Raw genomic sequence first — 12,487 nt, 5'->3', positions numbered from 1 at the left:
CTGCAGCCGATGATTATTTTCATCATCAATAGATGATTTGTGTTCACAATTGATTGAGGTATTAATGTATAAAATTTTCTAAAATAGTTTTTAAAAAATCGATATAATAGCATAATCAAATTAGTTTTTGTTTGACCAAAGTTGTCAAAAAAACACAAAGATGTTCACTTAACTGTGAGAAAACTGGAAATATTAGTAAAACTAGTGCCATTTGAGAAGCTTGCACCACTTTGTCCTAAACTGCACAAGACATGTAAAACATACAGATAATTTCAATTCAATGGCAAAAAACCCACAAAAAAACCGCATCCCGTGTGAACAACAGACGATCTTTGGTTGACTCCTTCCTCCCCCTTGTCTGAAAAGGAGGTCAGGCCGCTCCTGTCAGCCAATCGGAGGAGAGGGGCGCTAGCGATGGGCGGGGTCACATCGACCAAAAGTCGTCTGGGTATAATAGGATAACCGACGACGTCCGGACACTTGAGTTCACCTGCGCTGACCCGTCGACATGGCCGACACGAGAGAGAAGACCACGGACCAGATGAAGACGTGGCAGCAGAGCCGAGGCTCGCAGGTCTGTGCATGATGAAGGCTTGTGACCTGGGCGGGGGGTGGGAGGGGAGGGGAGAGGTAAACAGCTAACGTCTGTCGCCTGCACCAGGAGCTAGCTCGTCCAGCGTTAGCAGCACCTGCGCACGGTCGTTTGCTAACGGGCTCGTCGAGGGGAAATCCGAACGAGACCGCCGCCTGTCATTCAGTCCATGTGAACGGAACACGGACATGAAAAATGCCCTGAAGATATGTGATCCAGTGGCATGCTAAGAAGGAGCTCGTTGACCATTAGCATAGCTGTTGTCTGAACTTCGACCCCGTTTGTTGCACAACCAGAGCCCAGCTGAGAACCACCGCGCGATACAACAGAGTATTTCCTATTGTGTCATGTGCAGAGCATGAAAAATGATTCAAACCCGCGAAACTATACGATAGGCAAGAGGGAACCTTATTTTCGGCCAGTTCATTCGACCCCTGCTCGTTAACGTGCTGACTGCACCTGTCATATTTCAGTGTGCATGTTTGTTTGATGGTGTCACGTGCAGGGAAAGTTGGTTTTTTTTTTTTTTGCATTCACTTGCTTCAATACCATCATCTTTAAAAAAGACAGTCTGTCAACTCTTCTTCTATGCAAACCAACCGTGTTTAGCACTGCATGTGGAGGAAGGGATTTGTTTTACACCAGTCCACTGACGTAAAACGAGTTGGCAGCAGGTTGGATTGTTTGATTTCAAATGTAATATTTTTCGGAAGGTTTCACCTTTGGCTCTCTGACCTCATTGTTATTATTCATTTGAGACAATGAATAAGAAAACAATCACCAGAAGTATCGATAATAAAAACAGCTATTGGCAGCAGTCACACTTGAGACTTTTGTTGGGTCTGCAGCCCGACTTGTACTGTAGATCGTGATACGTGCACACACGTGAAGCTCCTTGTGAGGGTCCTCATATGTGCCTCTTGGGATTGTTTGGTTCAAATGCTGTTGATGTTCACATTGTTTCCACCAGAGGCCGGACACGCTGACAACGGGAGCTGGCCACCCCGTTGGAGACAAGCTGAACCTGCAGACCGCCGGCCCCAGGGGCCCGCTGCTGGTCCAAGATGTGGTCTTCACCGACGAGATGGCCCACTTCGACAGGGAGCGGATCCCAGAGAGGGTGGTGCACGCCAAGGGCGCAGGCGAGTGGTGACCAGTTCCCTTAAATACACAGCGTGATGAGACTAACCGTGTCAAAGTGCGAACACACAATGCCTGAGTTTTGTACTAAAACTGACACAGAATCAATGTTTGTCTTTTTTCAATATCTTACTTATAGAAAAAGGCGTAGTAAACATGTGGCCTATTTTTAATCTATCTATCTACTGTATCTATCTATTTAAGCAAACTTTGCCTAAAAATACACTCTGAAAATTGTCAACATTTTTAAATGAGTCCAGAACAACATCATTGTGAAATAAGTTAACAATAATAATAATAATAATACATTATATTTTTATAGCGCTTTTCACAAACTCAAAGCACTTGACTGCGAATCTGACCAGTCACGAATGCCAACTTTCAGTACTTGTTTCACTAGTTTTTGATACTTTTGGTTGGTACCAAAAAAGCATTCAGTGTCAGTACCGAGCCCTAGTTGCTTGTAATCTGAAAATATTCCTCATTTAAGATATAGTGTCTCTGCTTTCAGCTTCTTAAATATGAATATTTTCTTGTTTCTTTGCTACTCTGTGACAGTGAAATGAGTATATTTGGTGTGTGGACAAAACAATACATCATCTTGGTGGTTTGGGGAAACACAATCGACATTTTTCACCATTTTATGACATTTTATGAACCAAACAACTAATCAATTAATTGAGAAAATAATCAACAGATTAATCGTTTATGAAAATAATCGTTAGTTGCAGCCCTAGTGTAGAGACTGCTAGACATTTTTTTTTCTGTTTTGGCAGTGGTTGCACATGTTTGTTTTTAATACTTGCAAGTATTCCACACTAAGAACTCCTGCTTGCACAGTAAATGTTCCACATGCTGCAGTGATGATTATCCGTTCAATATTCAGTTACTCAAACTTGAAGACTTGTAAGACTCATTAGACTGAACAAAGGTTTATTTGGAAGTGCTCTGTAGAGGACTTGCCTCCAGTAAGTCTGTTTAGCTCTGACAATCTGCACCAGATTGTCAAATTTCATAAATCTCATTGCCAAAAATGTAGACCAGATCCTCACCAAAATTCAACTGGTTCCTCTCTGAGTCATCTATCCCTCCACCAAGTCTGGTGCAAATGGACATAGTGCCTTTCTAGTTAACCTGCTGACAAATAAACCAACAAACAGATGTGGATGAGAAAATACAGTCATTTACTTGGCCGAGGTAAAAACAGAGGCCTGATACAAAAATAATGTTAGAAAACTCTAACATATGTTGATACCGCTTATAAGAAATTACATTGAACATGCCAAAGTCAACAGAACTAACTGACCAAAAAGAAGGAAAAAAGCAAATTCTTGTTTGTGGATTAGCTCCAGTCAAACACTAATCTTTGCAAGCTTTTTAGCTCAAGGTCACAGACACAGGGTAGATATGAAACCGATTATTTCAGTTGGCCTAATCTGCAGGGACCAGCGTTCTCTCAGTGCTTGGTGATGCCAGTAACACCCAGCTTGCCTGAGACGTCGGCCGCAAATATTTGGATCAGTCATGTCTAAGCTGAAGTAAACAACGACACGTCTTGTTGTTTTTCCTCCATGTTGCAGGGGCGTTTGGCTACTTTGAGGTGACCCATGACATCACTCGATTCTCCAAGGCCAAGGTGTTTGAGCATGTCGGCAAGACGACGCCTGTCGCCGTTCGCTTCTCCACTGTGGGTAAGAATAACCTGCAAATGTGTTTAAGCACTTTGACTTTTTTTTTTTTTTTTATCATGGGTTACATTTTCCTAGAATTATTTTTACGTTAAGTTTTTTTGTTTTGCTTGCCTGTCACTTTGTGTCCTGACAACAGGGAGATAATAATTAATTAAATTTTTAATGCCAATGGCCATCTGTGTTCATAAAGTGCAGCTCAGAACAGATAACCTTATCACACGTGAACATGCGCTCACACGCACATGAAATGAAACGCTCCTCCTTGCAGCAGTAACCTCTGTCGGGACCACACTAGACAGTCAAGGTTTAGTTTAATGGTGGGAGCACAAATTGTTTTGTGATTATGCACTCTCCCTATTTGTGAGCAAAGATCAGAACTCTGAACCTCTGAACACCTCCCCTTCCTCTTTAACTCTAACTCTTGACTACAATATTTTAATAAATGAGGCTCACAACTGACTTCAAGTCCAAGAGGATTTCTTCAAATGTCCGGTTTGTCTAAAGTCCAGAGTTACTCAATTTAGTTAATGTTGGATCATTTAGTTAATGAAGGAAAAGCTGCATTTAAGAAGTTGGACGTCCTCGCCACCTTTTAATATATTTGCTTAGAAAATGACTTGCTGTAAACAATTATTTGATTATGAAAGTAATTGCCAGTTATTTTATTGTGTTACTGTGGATTTACTGATCCCTGAGGCCCTTATTTACTTTGAATTAACCCTAAAAATGAATGTCTGTTCTCTGACATATTAATTCACTATTATAGAGTAAAATGTCATCTTATATTCCAGCTGGGGAGTCGGGATCAGCTGACACGGTGCGGGACCCCCGAGGCTTTGCCATCAAGTTTTACACTGAGGAGGGAAACTGGGACCTGACTGGAAACAACACCCCCATTTTCTTCATCAGGGATGCCATGCTGGTGAGTGAGCTCAGGGCGTCTACAGCATGAGCCAGAATGGAATTTGAACTCATTCAGTGGTTGAGGGGCACAGTGTTCCAGTATGTCAGTCTCAAACATTTTAATGAATATACAGTAGGAAACGTTTGTAGAAGTAGTTTCATCAGTTTCACAAAATTTCTTCGGTGTGAATCAAACGTCAAATCGTGTCATGCTGACCTGTACCTTGTACCCCACGCAGTTCCCGTCCTTCATTCACTCCCAGAAGCGCAATCCCCAGACACACATGAAAGACCCTGACATGGTGTGGGACTTCTGGAGCCTGCGGCCGGAGAGTCTGCATCAGGTAGCTGCTGCTGCTGAGCCTGAGGCTGTTGTTGAAGTGTACAGAAGAATATTTCAGAAAGGAAGATGAATGAGTTGGTGACATTATCTTGTCTTCGGTCTTCCTGAATCCCCCGCGCAGGTGTCCTTCCTGTTCAGTGATCGAGGTTTGCCTGATGGCTTTCGTCACATGAACGGCTACGGCTCCCACACCTTCAAACTGGTCGCTGCCGATGGAGAGCCAGTCTACTGCAAGTTCCACTTAAAGGTCAGTTTGTGCTCATGTTACCTTAATATGTATATATTTATATCCCAATCCTACCTCCTGTGATATTTCATGTCATTATTTTTTTCAGACCGATCAAGGAATAAAGAATATGTCGGTGGAGGAGGCAGACCGCCTGGCATCCACCAACCCAGATTATGCTATTGGAGACCTTTTCAATGCCATTGCCAATGGCAACTGCCCATCCTGGACCTTTTACATCCAGGTCATGACCTTTGAGCAGGCTGAGAAGTTCCAGTTCAACCCCTTCGACCTTACCAAGGTACAGTTTCCATCCACAGCTGAGCAATCTCAGTTAAAAAAAGACCTGCAGTTGTAAAAATGAACCCTATACAAAGACATCATAACTTGTCACAGCCTACGTCAATGTTTTTGAACCTGTTGGCTAGTGTTGCTGTGGTAGACGATGTGACGAGTGTCGTTTTGTGTTGAAAGTTTTTGTGCATAAAAAATACTTGTATTCTCCTTCAGGTGTGGTCCCATCAGGAATACCCCTTGATCCCCGTGGGTAAAATGGTTCTCAACAGGAACCCCGTTAACTACTTTGCAGAGGTGGAGCAGTTGGCCTTTGACCCCAGTAACATGCCTCCGGGCATCGAGGCGAGCCCCGACAAGATGCTGCAGGTATCACCACCACAGATGTTCTCTTGACCCTTTCTCACACTGGTCTGAAAAAAAAGTAAATAATTAATTAAAGGTTTACTAAAAAAAACACTGTTTGCCGCCATTGTTGTACCTTAATGTGTGTTCATCGCATAAAGGATGTGGATGTTAAAACACTGATCCCAAAGAGTTTTGTAGTTTACAGTGCTGTTGTAATATAATGTTTCGTTTGTTCAAAATTAAAAGTCTAAGTTGTTTTTTTAGCTAAAATCTTAAATTTATGAACACTTTTAGTTCTCCAACCTTTTTCTCCGTCCAGGGGCGTCTCTTCTCCTACCCAGACACACATCGACACCGGCTGGGAGCAAACTACCTCCAGATCCCAGTCAACTGCCCCTTCAGGGCCCGTGTGGCCAACTACCAGCGTGATGGTCCGATGTGTATGTTTGACAACCAGGGTAAGGCAGCAGTCCAACATGTGTGCAGACAATGATAAGGACGGATGTGTGTTATATGTGTGTCATTATTGCAGTTTTTGTAAATATGACATTGGCTCTGGATTTAGTTAAACAATATCCTGGTGTAAACTCTGAATTAGTGTTCATTTTGTCACCTGTTTCTCCCTTATTTTGAGTGCATTTATGATGTTCACCTAGGTGTGGTAGGAAGGTGCTGAATTTATTCTGTATTTTTCTAGTCCTTCTATATTGTGTTATATTATAAGTCTATAGGTTGCAAAAACAACAACATTTAAATATATATGTGTATGTATATATATGTATGTATGTGTGTGTGTGTGTGTATATATATATATATATATATATATATATATATATATATAAAAAAGACAATGTTTGAAACCTTGTTGCACACAGAAAGCTAAGTACTAGACGGCAAACGACTGCCAGTATATTATTCAAGGCAAAAATAACTTTTGCCATTTTATGCTTCATACCCAGTAGATATCACTAGTGGACCATGTTAAGCTGTCACAGATCCATTCCTTAAATTAGAGAGAGAGATACTGAAAAACTGTAAATGTTTAACTAAAACCTTTCATCTGAAAACTTTTCACCTGCTAGAAAACATTTACAGCGGGCCATATTTTAAAGCCATGACAACTTTTGTCTCTGACGCGACTTTTTCATTGTTTTCACTGTTCAGATAAACTCACTATATATGACAATGGTTTTTTTGTCTGTGTCTCAGTTACTTCAGTATTTTTGCAGAATTCAACCCTTTTTTTTCTTCCTATCTGACTCACTGGTGATTGGTCTGTCTGGCCTCTAGGTGGCGCTCCAAACTACTATCCCAACAGCTTCAGTGCCCCAGAAACCCAGCCTCACTTTGTGGAGTCCAAGTTCCAGGTGTCTGCGGATGTGCACCGGTACAACAGTGCGGACGAAGATAATGTTACACAGGTAAATATACCACCACACTTGTACGGGCATGTTTTCTACGGCAAAACCATTTGCGCCCACAAGAGCTAAATAAGTGTGTGTTCTTACAAATGCTAATTCACACACTTCCCAGTTGTACAGAACGTTATTCTGGGAAATAATGAAGATCCATTTACTATGAAGCTCATTAAAACTGTCAACTCTTCTCTAACTATACAGTTGGTTTATAATTATATGGCTATACAATTGAAAACCCATATTTTCAGCATTATGAAGTTTGAGTTTGTATGATTGATTCCTACAAGCCTGGTATTTAATAATAAAAAAAAGAATTATCAAGAAACTAACTATCCAAACCTAACACAATGATCAAGTCTCATCTATAACTGTCTGAACTTAATATCTTATAATAATGTTAATTATATCTGGCTTCTCAGCCCATTTGGCCTTTGCTGCAACCACTAGCTTATTATTCTGTTGCTGTGGAAGCATGTAGGTGCATGTCAGTGTTGGTATTGATTTCAAGGCTGCACCAATCAATTAATATCACCAATATTTGTGTCACTCTTATTATAGTCTTTATTTATAGAGAACTTCCAGATAACAAGGGGCAGCAGTTATTGGTGTAAAAGCTGTTAAAGCCACTGTTTGATTCCTGTCTGTAACTAAAAGAGAGTCAATAGAAAAAAACATGGCTCTGGATTATTGCTAGTGTTGCTCCATTTTGCCTGATGTGTAAATAGGCAGCTGCCAAACTGTTTTGTGAAATGTCAGTGTTGTGTTTAAAGATAGTTCTGGTGCCCCAAGAGGGCAATAAATGCATTACATTCACAACATAACTGTTCACTTGCTGTCTAATACATTCCACACATTGGCTGTCTCCATGGTTATAATTATAGTTTTATTTGTGAGTGGCCATAATGTTTTCAGTCGTCGATGTGTACAGTATGTTGTCAGGGAGCAAATAGTAATGTTCGTTTTTTAAACTACCATGTCTGTATGACGTGCACTTTGTGTGTTCCTCTTTCGTCTGTTTCTCAGCCCATCTTTGTGTTTGGTTGCAGGTCCGTGCCTTCTACACCCAGGTGCTGAACGAGGGGGAGCGTCAGAGACTTTGCCAGAACATGGCGGGGGCCCTGAACGGAGCCCAGATCTTCATCCAGAAACGTATGGTGAGTTCAGTTCACCTTGTAGTGACCACACAGTGAAACCCCCAGTCCATCTCACCTTGCTGACAAGGAGTTATTAATCTGGTGAGTGCACTCAACAGCAACAAAAGTCACCACGGGAAAGTGATATGTGAGGTCCAGGATAGATGTTTGCTATTCTCAGTAATATGACCCAGCACAAATACAGTGATTAAATAAAACTGGGTCAAGAATTGATCCCTCTGTAAGTTTTTTTTAATGTGACAGCAGAAACACTTTAAGCTGATTCTTTAAATATGGTCAAGATTTTTTGGATTAGCTTTGTGCTTGTTCATCATAGTGTAGAAATTTTAAAACTCAAACACAAATGACTATTAAAGTTCATTTTTTTCCATTTAGACATGACTTATTATTCGATCTGTCCACAGTTCAGAGCAACACAAAGCTCTGTGGCTTCTTGTGTAAGTGGGCAAAGCTTTCTTTTTCGTTGTGGACTGTGGTCAGGTTAGTTAGTCTTACTTTGCTCAGGTGGATCCACACAATGTTAGAAAGTTTGTCAACGTATGAACGAGACTTAAACTTGTCAAGCCCCTCAAAAGGTAATTTCTCTTTAATATACAACTAACTAAGGAAGCAGTCAAGTTAATAGATTGATGCGTATTAATTAAGCTTTGAACAGTGACCATTTAATCAACATGTGAAATGTGTGACAACAGCGATTAGAGCACAGAGGAAAAATAAATCTATCAGGATAAATCTGGTTCTAATTTTGGCAAATGATAGTGTTGACGCCGACGTGTTTTCTGGGCTTTCTCTTTCATTGTGCGTTTCTTCCTGCAGGTGGAGAACTTGAAGGCCATCCATCCTGACTATGGAAACAGGGTTCAGGCTCTTCTCAACAAGTACAGCGCAGACGCTCAGGAGGTGAACACAGTCCCAGTTTCCATCCACTGTTGACTTGTACTCAGTCTCTGCTTGTCCATCCACCACTGTGTTCGAATGCGACTCTTGACAAATATTCGTGGTCCCCAGAGAATGAATCCTATTTACAATGTTGATTTCCCGACACGTTCTCTAGTGAGACAAAGTGAAAAGTCTTTCTTTTGTTAACATTTTGGTAAGATTTGGCAAAGAAATACATGTTCTCGTCAAAGGAGGAGTTAGTGAAAATGCTGGACATTCCTATCGGCATCAGCTTTACTGTGTGTAGTGCTGCTGAGTAAATGCAAATGCTGCAAGTATTAGATTACCTGCTAAATGTTGGCATGCTGCTATTAGCATTTAGCTCAAAGCACCAAAGTGCATGTAAACTCCTCAGAAACCTGACCTACTCTAGTTCTTCTAAATTATGTAATTTTGCATGCATTGGATCCAAAAAAATAACATACAGGTTTAATTCGCTTCCAATATTTGAACATGAAACATTCTCTTGAATAATTGGAAGCGTGGACAAAGGTGAAGTTATCAAAAGTGGAGCCATCCACGACTTCATTGAACTACAGATCATTTCAGATATAGAATCAGATTTAATCTCACGTTGAGAATAAAATAGATTCAGAAATGAAAGAAGCTGTTTAGCTAATCAATGATCGACAGCACGGACAGTATTTCTTCATCAAACCAGTTAATCATTGTCATGCTGTGCATATTCTGCACATTAAATTGACTATAATTCTATCTTCTCTGTCTTCCTCAGACCTCCACTGTGCACGTTTACAGTCGTCCAGGAGCCTCGGCCGTCGCTGCGTCCTCCAAGATGTGATGCCTTAACATTTCTCTCGGGATCAGGGGAGGAGCTCAGGCTCCCCTCTCTGACAAATGCACTTGTGTGATTACCAACTGCTACTACCAGTAACAAGATGATATATTACTCTACACTATTCAAAAACAAACCTTTTATTGTTGGGTTTAGTGTGTTTTTAATGCATCAAAACAATAGATTTTCTTCATAATTCTCAAAGCTTCCAATATTCAAGAGGGTCAGGATTGTTAAAACATCGACCACCATGGTGTCTAATTTTGACCAGTGACTGTTTGTTGATTCTTTTAGCATTTTGACTGGATGGCATTACATGAATTATTCTCAACCGCCGTGAGGTAAAATGAGCGATGCTTGTCCAATAATTCCTCAGGTTGTGTGAAAACTACGATGTCGCAATTATCCAAAATTCAGCTACAACATTCAAATAACATCTGTTCGAAACAAAACAATTGTCATGTCATGTTCCTGAACCCTGCTTAAATTTTGAATCTTGGTTTTAAAGATTTTTTGATTTTTACTAGATTTGCTGTTCAGGATTTGCTTGCGTTTTTGTTTTCAGTGCAGTTAAAGATGAGTTTAAGATAGTTTTCATCGTTTTATAGATGAAAAGAACCACTATCAACTACTTACTAAATCCTGATTAGTAAAAAAACTTCATAGTTGTTGTCTTGTGGTTGTCTGCTTGTCTCATCATATATGCAATTCATCAAGGGCGCTTTTCAAGTTGCCATATTTTCTTGCAACCAATACTCTCTTGTGCCTTTTTGTTTTGTTCAAAAACTGAAAAAACAAGTGACATTTTAATAAGGAATAATCTGTTTTTGAATTACTCTGTATTACACTTGTTTAGATGTAGAAAGAGACCAAATGTTTGAAGATGTTAGTAAATGATTACAGATATGATAAAATTTGAGATGAGTCTGATTATTTCCAGGTCATCAAAGTTTAAGTGCAACTTTTTCATGTTGGTCATTGATTCTGTCAAGTGATAACTAACAAAGCTCCCCAAAATATCAATTCAAATCAAATGTATCATTGTCCATATGAATTATCAGTGTAACCTGCCACTGTTGTATATTTGTAAACTCTCAAATGATCGCGATCTGAATGTAACAGATTTATTTTCTTTTTATTAATGTATTAGTTGTGAACCTCATTCAGCTGAGATGTACAGTATCCTTGTTCTCATCAGAGTTCATCAGCAGCTTTGTATCCAGCTGTGCTTTTAAAGCAGGTTTGCATCTGAATGGATCATTTGACATAGTATGTGAAGTCAGATTGAATTTTAGTTTAGCAGCAGTTTGATCAAATTTTCTGATTTCAAATATTGTAAGAGGTGCCTGCTGCCGTGGCTTCAGGTGATGGCCTGACTTCGTTCTTCGCTTTACACTGACATGATTTGAGCAGGAACAGACACTATAGCGGTGTTACAAAAGCCTTCAATGGAACCCGTCCATGTTTTTTAACCGTTGTCTTGCCATCATTAATAACTTTGTTATTAAATACAGATTTCCTCTGCAAAAGGTTTTGAGAGGCCTGTTTCACTTTTCAGTCATTGAAAGTTTTACTTCTCTGTTTTGTAACTGTGCTGGAGTGTGGTTGTATTTATTTTTTCCAAATTCTCCACAATTGCAGAGCTATGTTTTACTGCGGTCAAACTGCCGCCCAGAAGTTCATGGATTTGATGACGGTCTGTTCGAGGTGTTATGGTACAGCTACCTGGAGTGACCAAAAAAGACAAAGACGAGCATTGATAGTTTCCTGTCAAAAGAACATACTGTCAGTATTTTAAATTAGTATCAGTGTGACAGGAAGCCAGGCAGAGTCACACTGCATAATAGTTGGTATACGTTTTGTTTATTAATTTAGTTCCTGGTGAGCCAGGGCCGGCCCGAGACATAGCGAACTAAACGGCTGCTTTAGGGCCCCTGTGGCCTCCTGGGGCCCCCCAACAGTACTTGAAACGTCCCACAAGAAAGCTTGATTTTTTTCTTTATATACATGTCATATTATGCCAATGGCAATCATACAAAAATGCAAATCTTATGTTAAGGAGCTGGGGAGCTAACTCTGGTTTGATCGCTTCCCGCCTCCTCTGTCAGAGGTCACGTTCATGCTCGCGCAACGTAACGATAGGCACGACACAACCACAGTCAGTCAGTCAGTCGGCGGTATTTGTAGTTGATTGTCGTTCTGCACTTGTTGCAATTGTTGAAACCAAAAGCAATTCAAATGGTTTACATGTTGACAAAAATTGCTTTTTTAACTCCTTTTTTTATTTTATTTTCAACACAAGTTCAGTATGCCACTCAGTGCTGTATCACTGAATATTAAAGTGCAAATGAACACTAGACCACTATTGTGAGTCAGCTAGTTTTAAAGGTTGAAACCATAGAAGCATAAAGGCTGACATTATTATAATGTAAGCAACAAAGCTACAAGTTATAAAATTGATAATGGGTTAGTTGGATATTTGAGCACTCTGGGAAACTGTCGTCCAAAATTTTGGAGAAGTTGCCTCCAAACGAACCGCGCTGACTGGTAGAAACTCTGAACAGATGCAGGAGTGGACACGATACAGCAGACTTTATGTTTACTGGTCATTAATGCAGTTCATCTATGAGTTTTTCCCTGTTTGTC

General features: G+C 40.2%; 1 protein-coding gene across 1 annotated transcript; it reads left to right on the top strand.

Moving 5' to 3' along the window:
- Positions 1-415: 415 nt before the first annotated feature.
- On the top strand, positions 416-11,370 carry cat (catalase). Its single transcript, XM_035643471.2, has 13 exons — positions 416-574; positions 1,563-1,734; positions 3,313-3,423; positions 4,215-4,345; positions 4,566-4,670; positions 4,791-4,916; positions 5,005-5,196; positions 5,406-5,558; positions 5,857-5,995; positions 6,828-6,958; positions 8,002-8,109; positions 8,926-9,009; positions 9,782-11,370. The coding sequence occupies exons 1-13, from the start codon at positions 509-511 to the stop codon at positions 9,845-9,847; spliced, it is 1,584 nt and encodes a 527-aa protein (XP_035499364.2). The 5' UTR covers positions 416-508; the 3' UTR covers positions 9,848-11,370.
- The last annotated feature ends 1,117 nt before the right edge of the window (positions 11,371-12,487 follow it).

The sequence above is a fragment of the Scophthalmus maximus genome, chromosome 7 (genome assembly GCF_022379125.1).
Source record: "Scophthalmus maximus strain ysfricsl-2021 chromosome 7, ASM2237912v1, whole genome shotgun sequence".
NCBI lineage: Eukaryota > Metazoa > Chordata > Actinopteri > Pleuronectiformes > Scophthalmidae > Scophthalmus > Scophthalmus maximus.
This window is presented reverse-complemented; position numbering and strand designations above follow the sequence as displayed.

What these genes read in the sequence shown, in the direction of transcription:
- cat (XM_035643471.2), top strand. Translation starts at nt 509, where the DNA reads ATGGCCGACACGAGAGAGAAGACCACGGACCAGATGAAGACGTGGCAG. An exon ending in GTGTATGTTTGACAACCAGG is followed by an intron (nt 5,996 to 6,827) that starts GTAAGGCAGCAG and finishes TCTGGCCTCTAG; the next exon opens with GTGGCGCTCCAAACTACTAT. An exon ending in TCTTCATCCAGAAACGTATG is followed by an intron (nt 8,110 to 8,925) that starts GTGAGTTCAGTT and finishes TTCTTCCTGCAG; the next exon opens with GTGGAGAACTTGAAGGCCAT.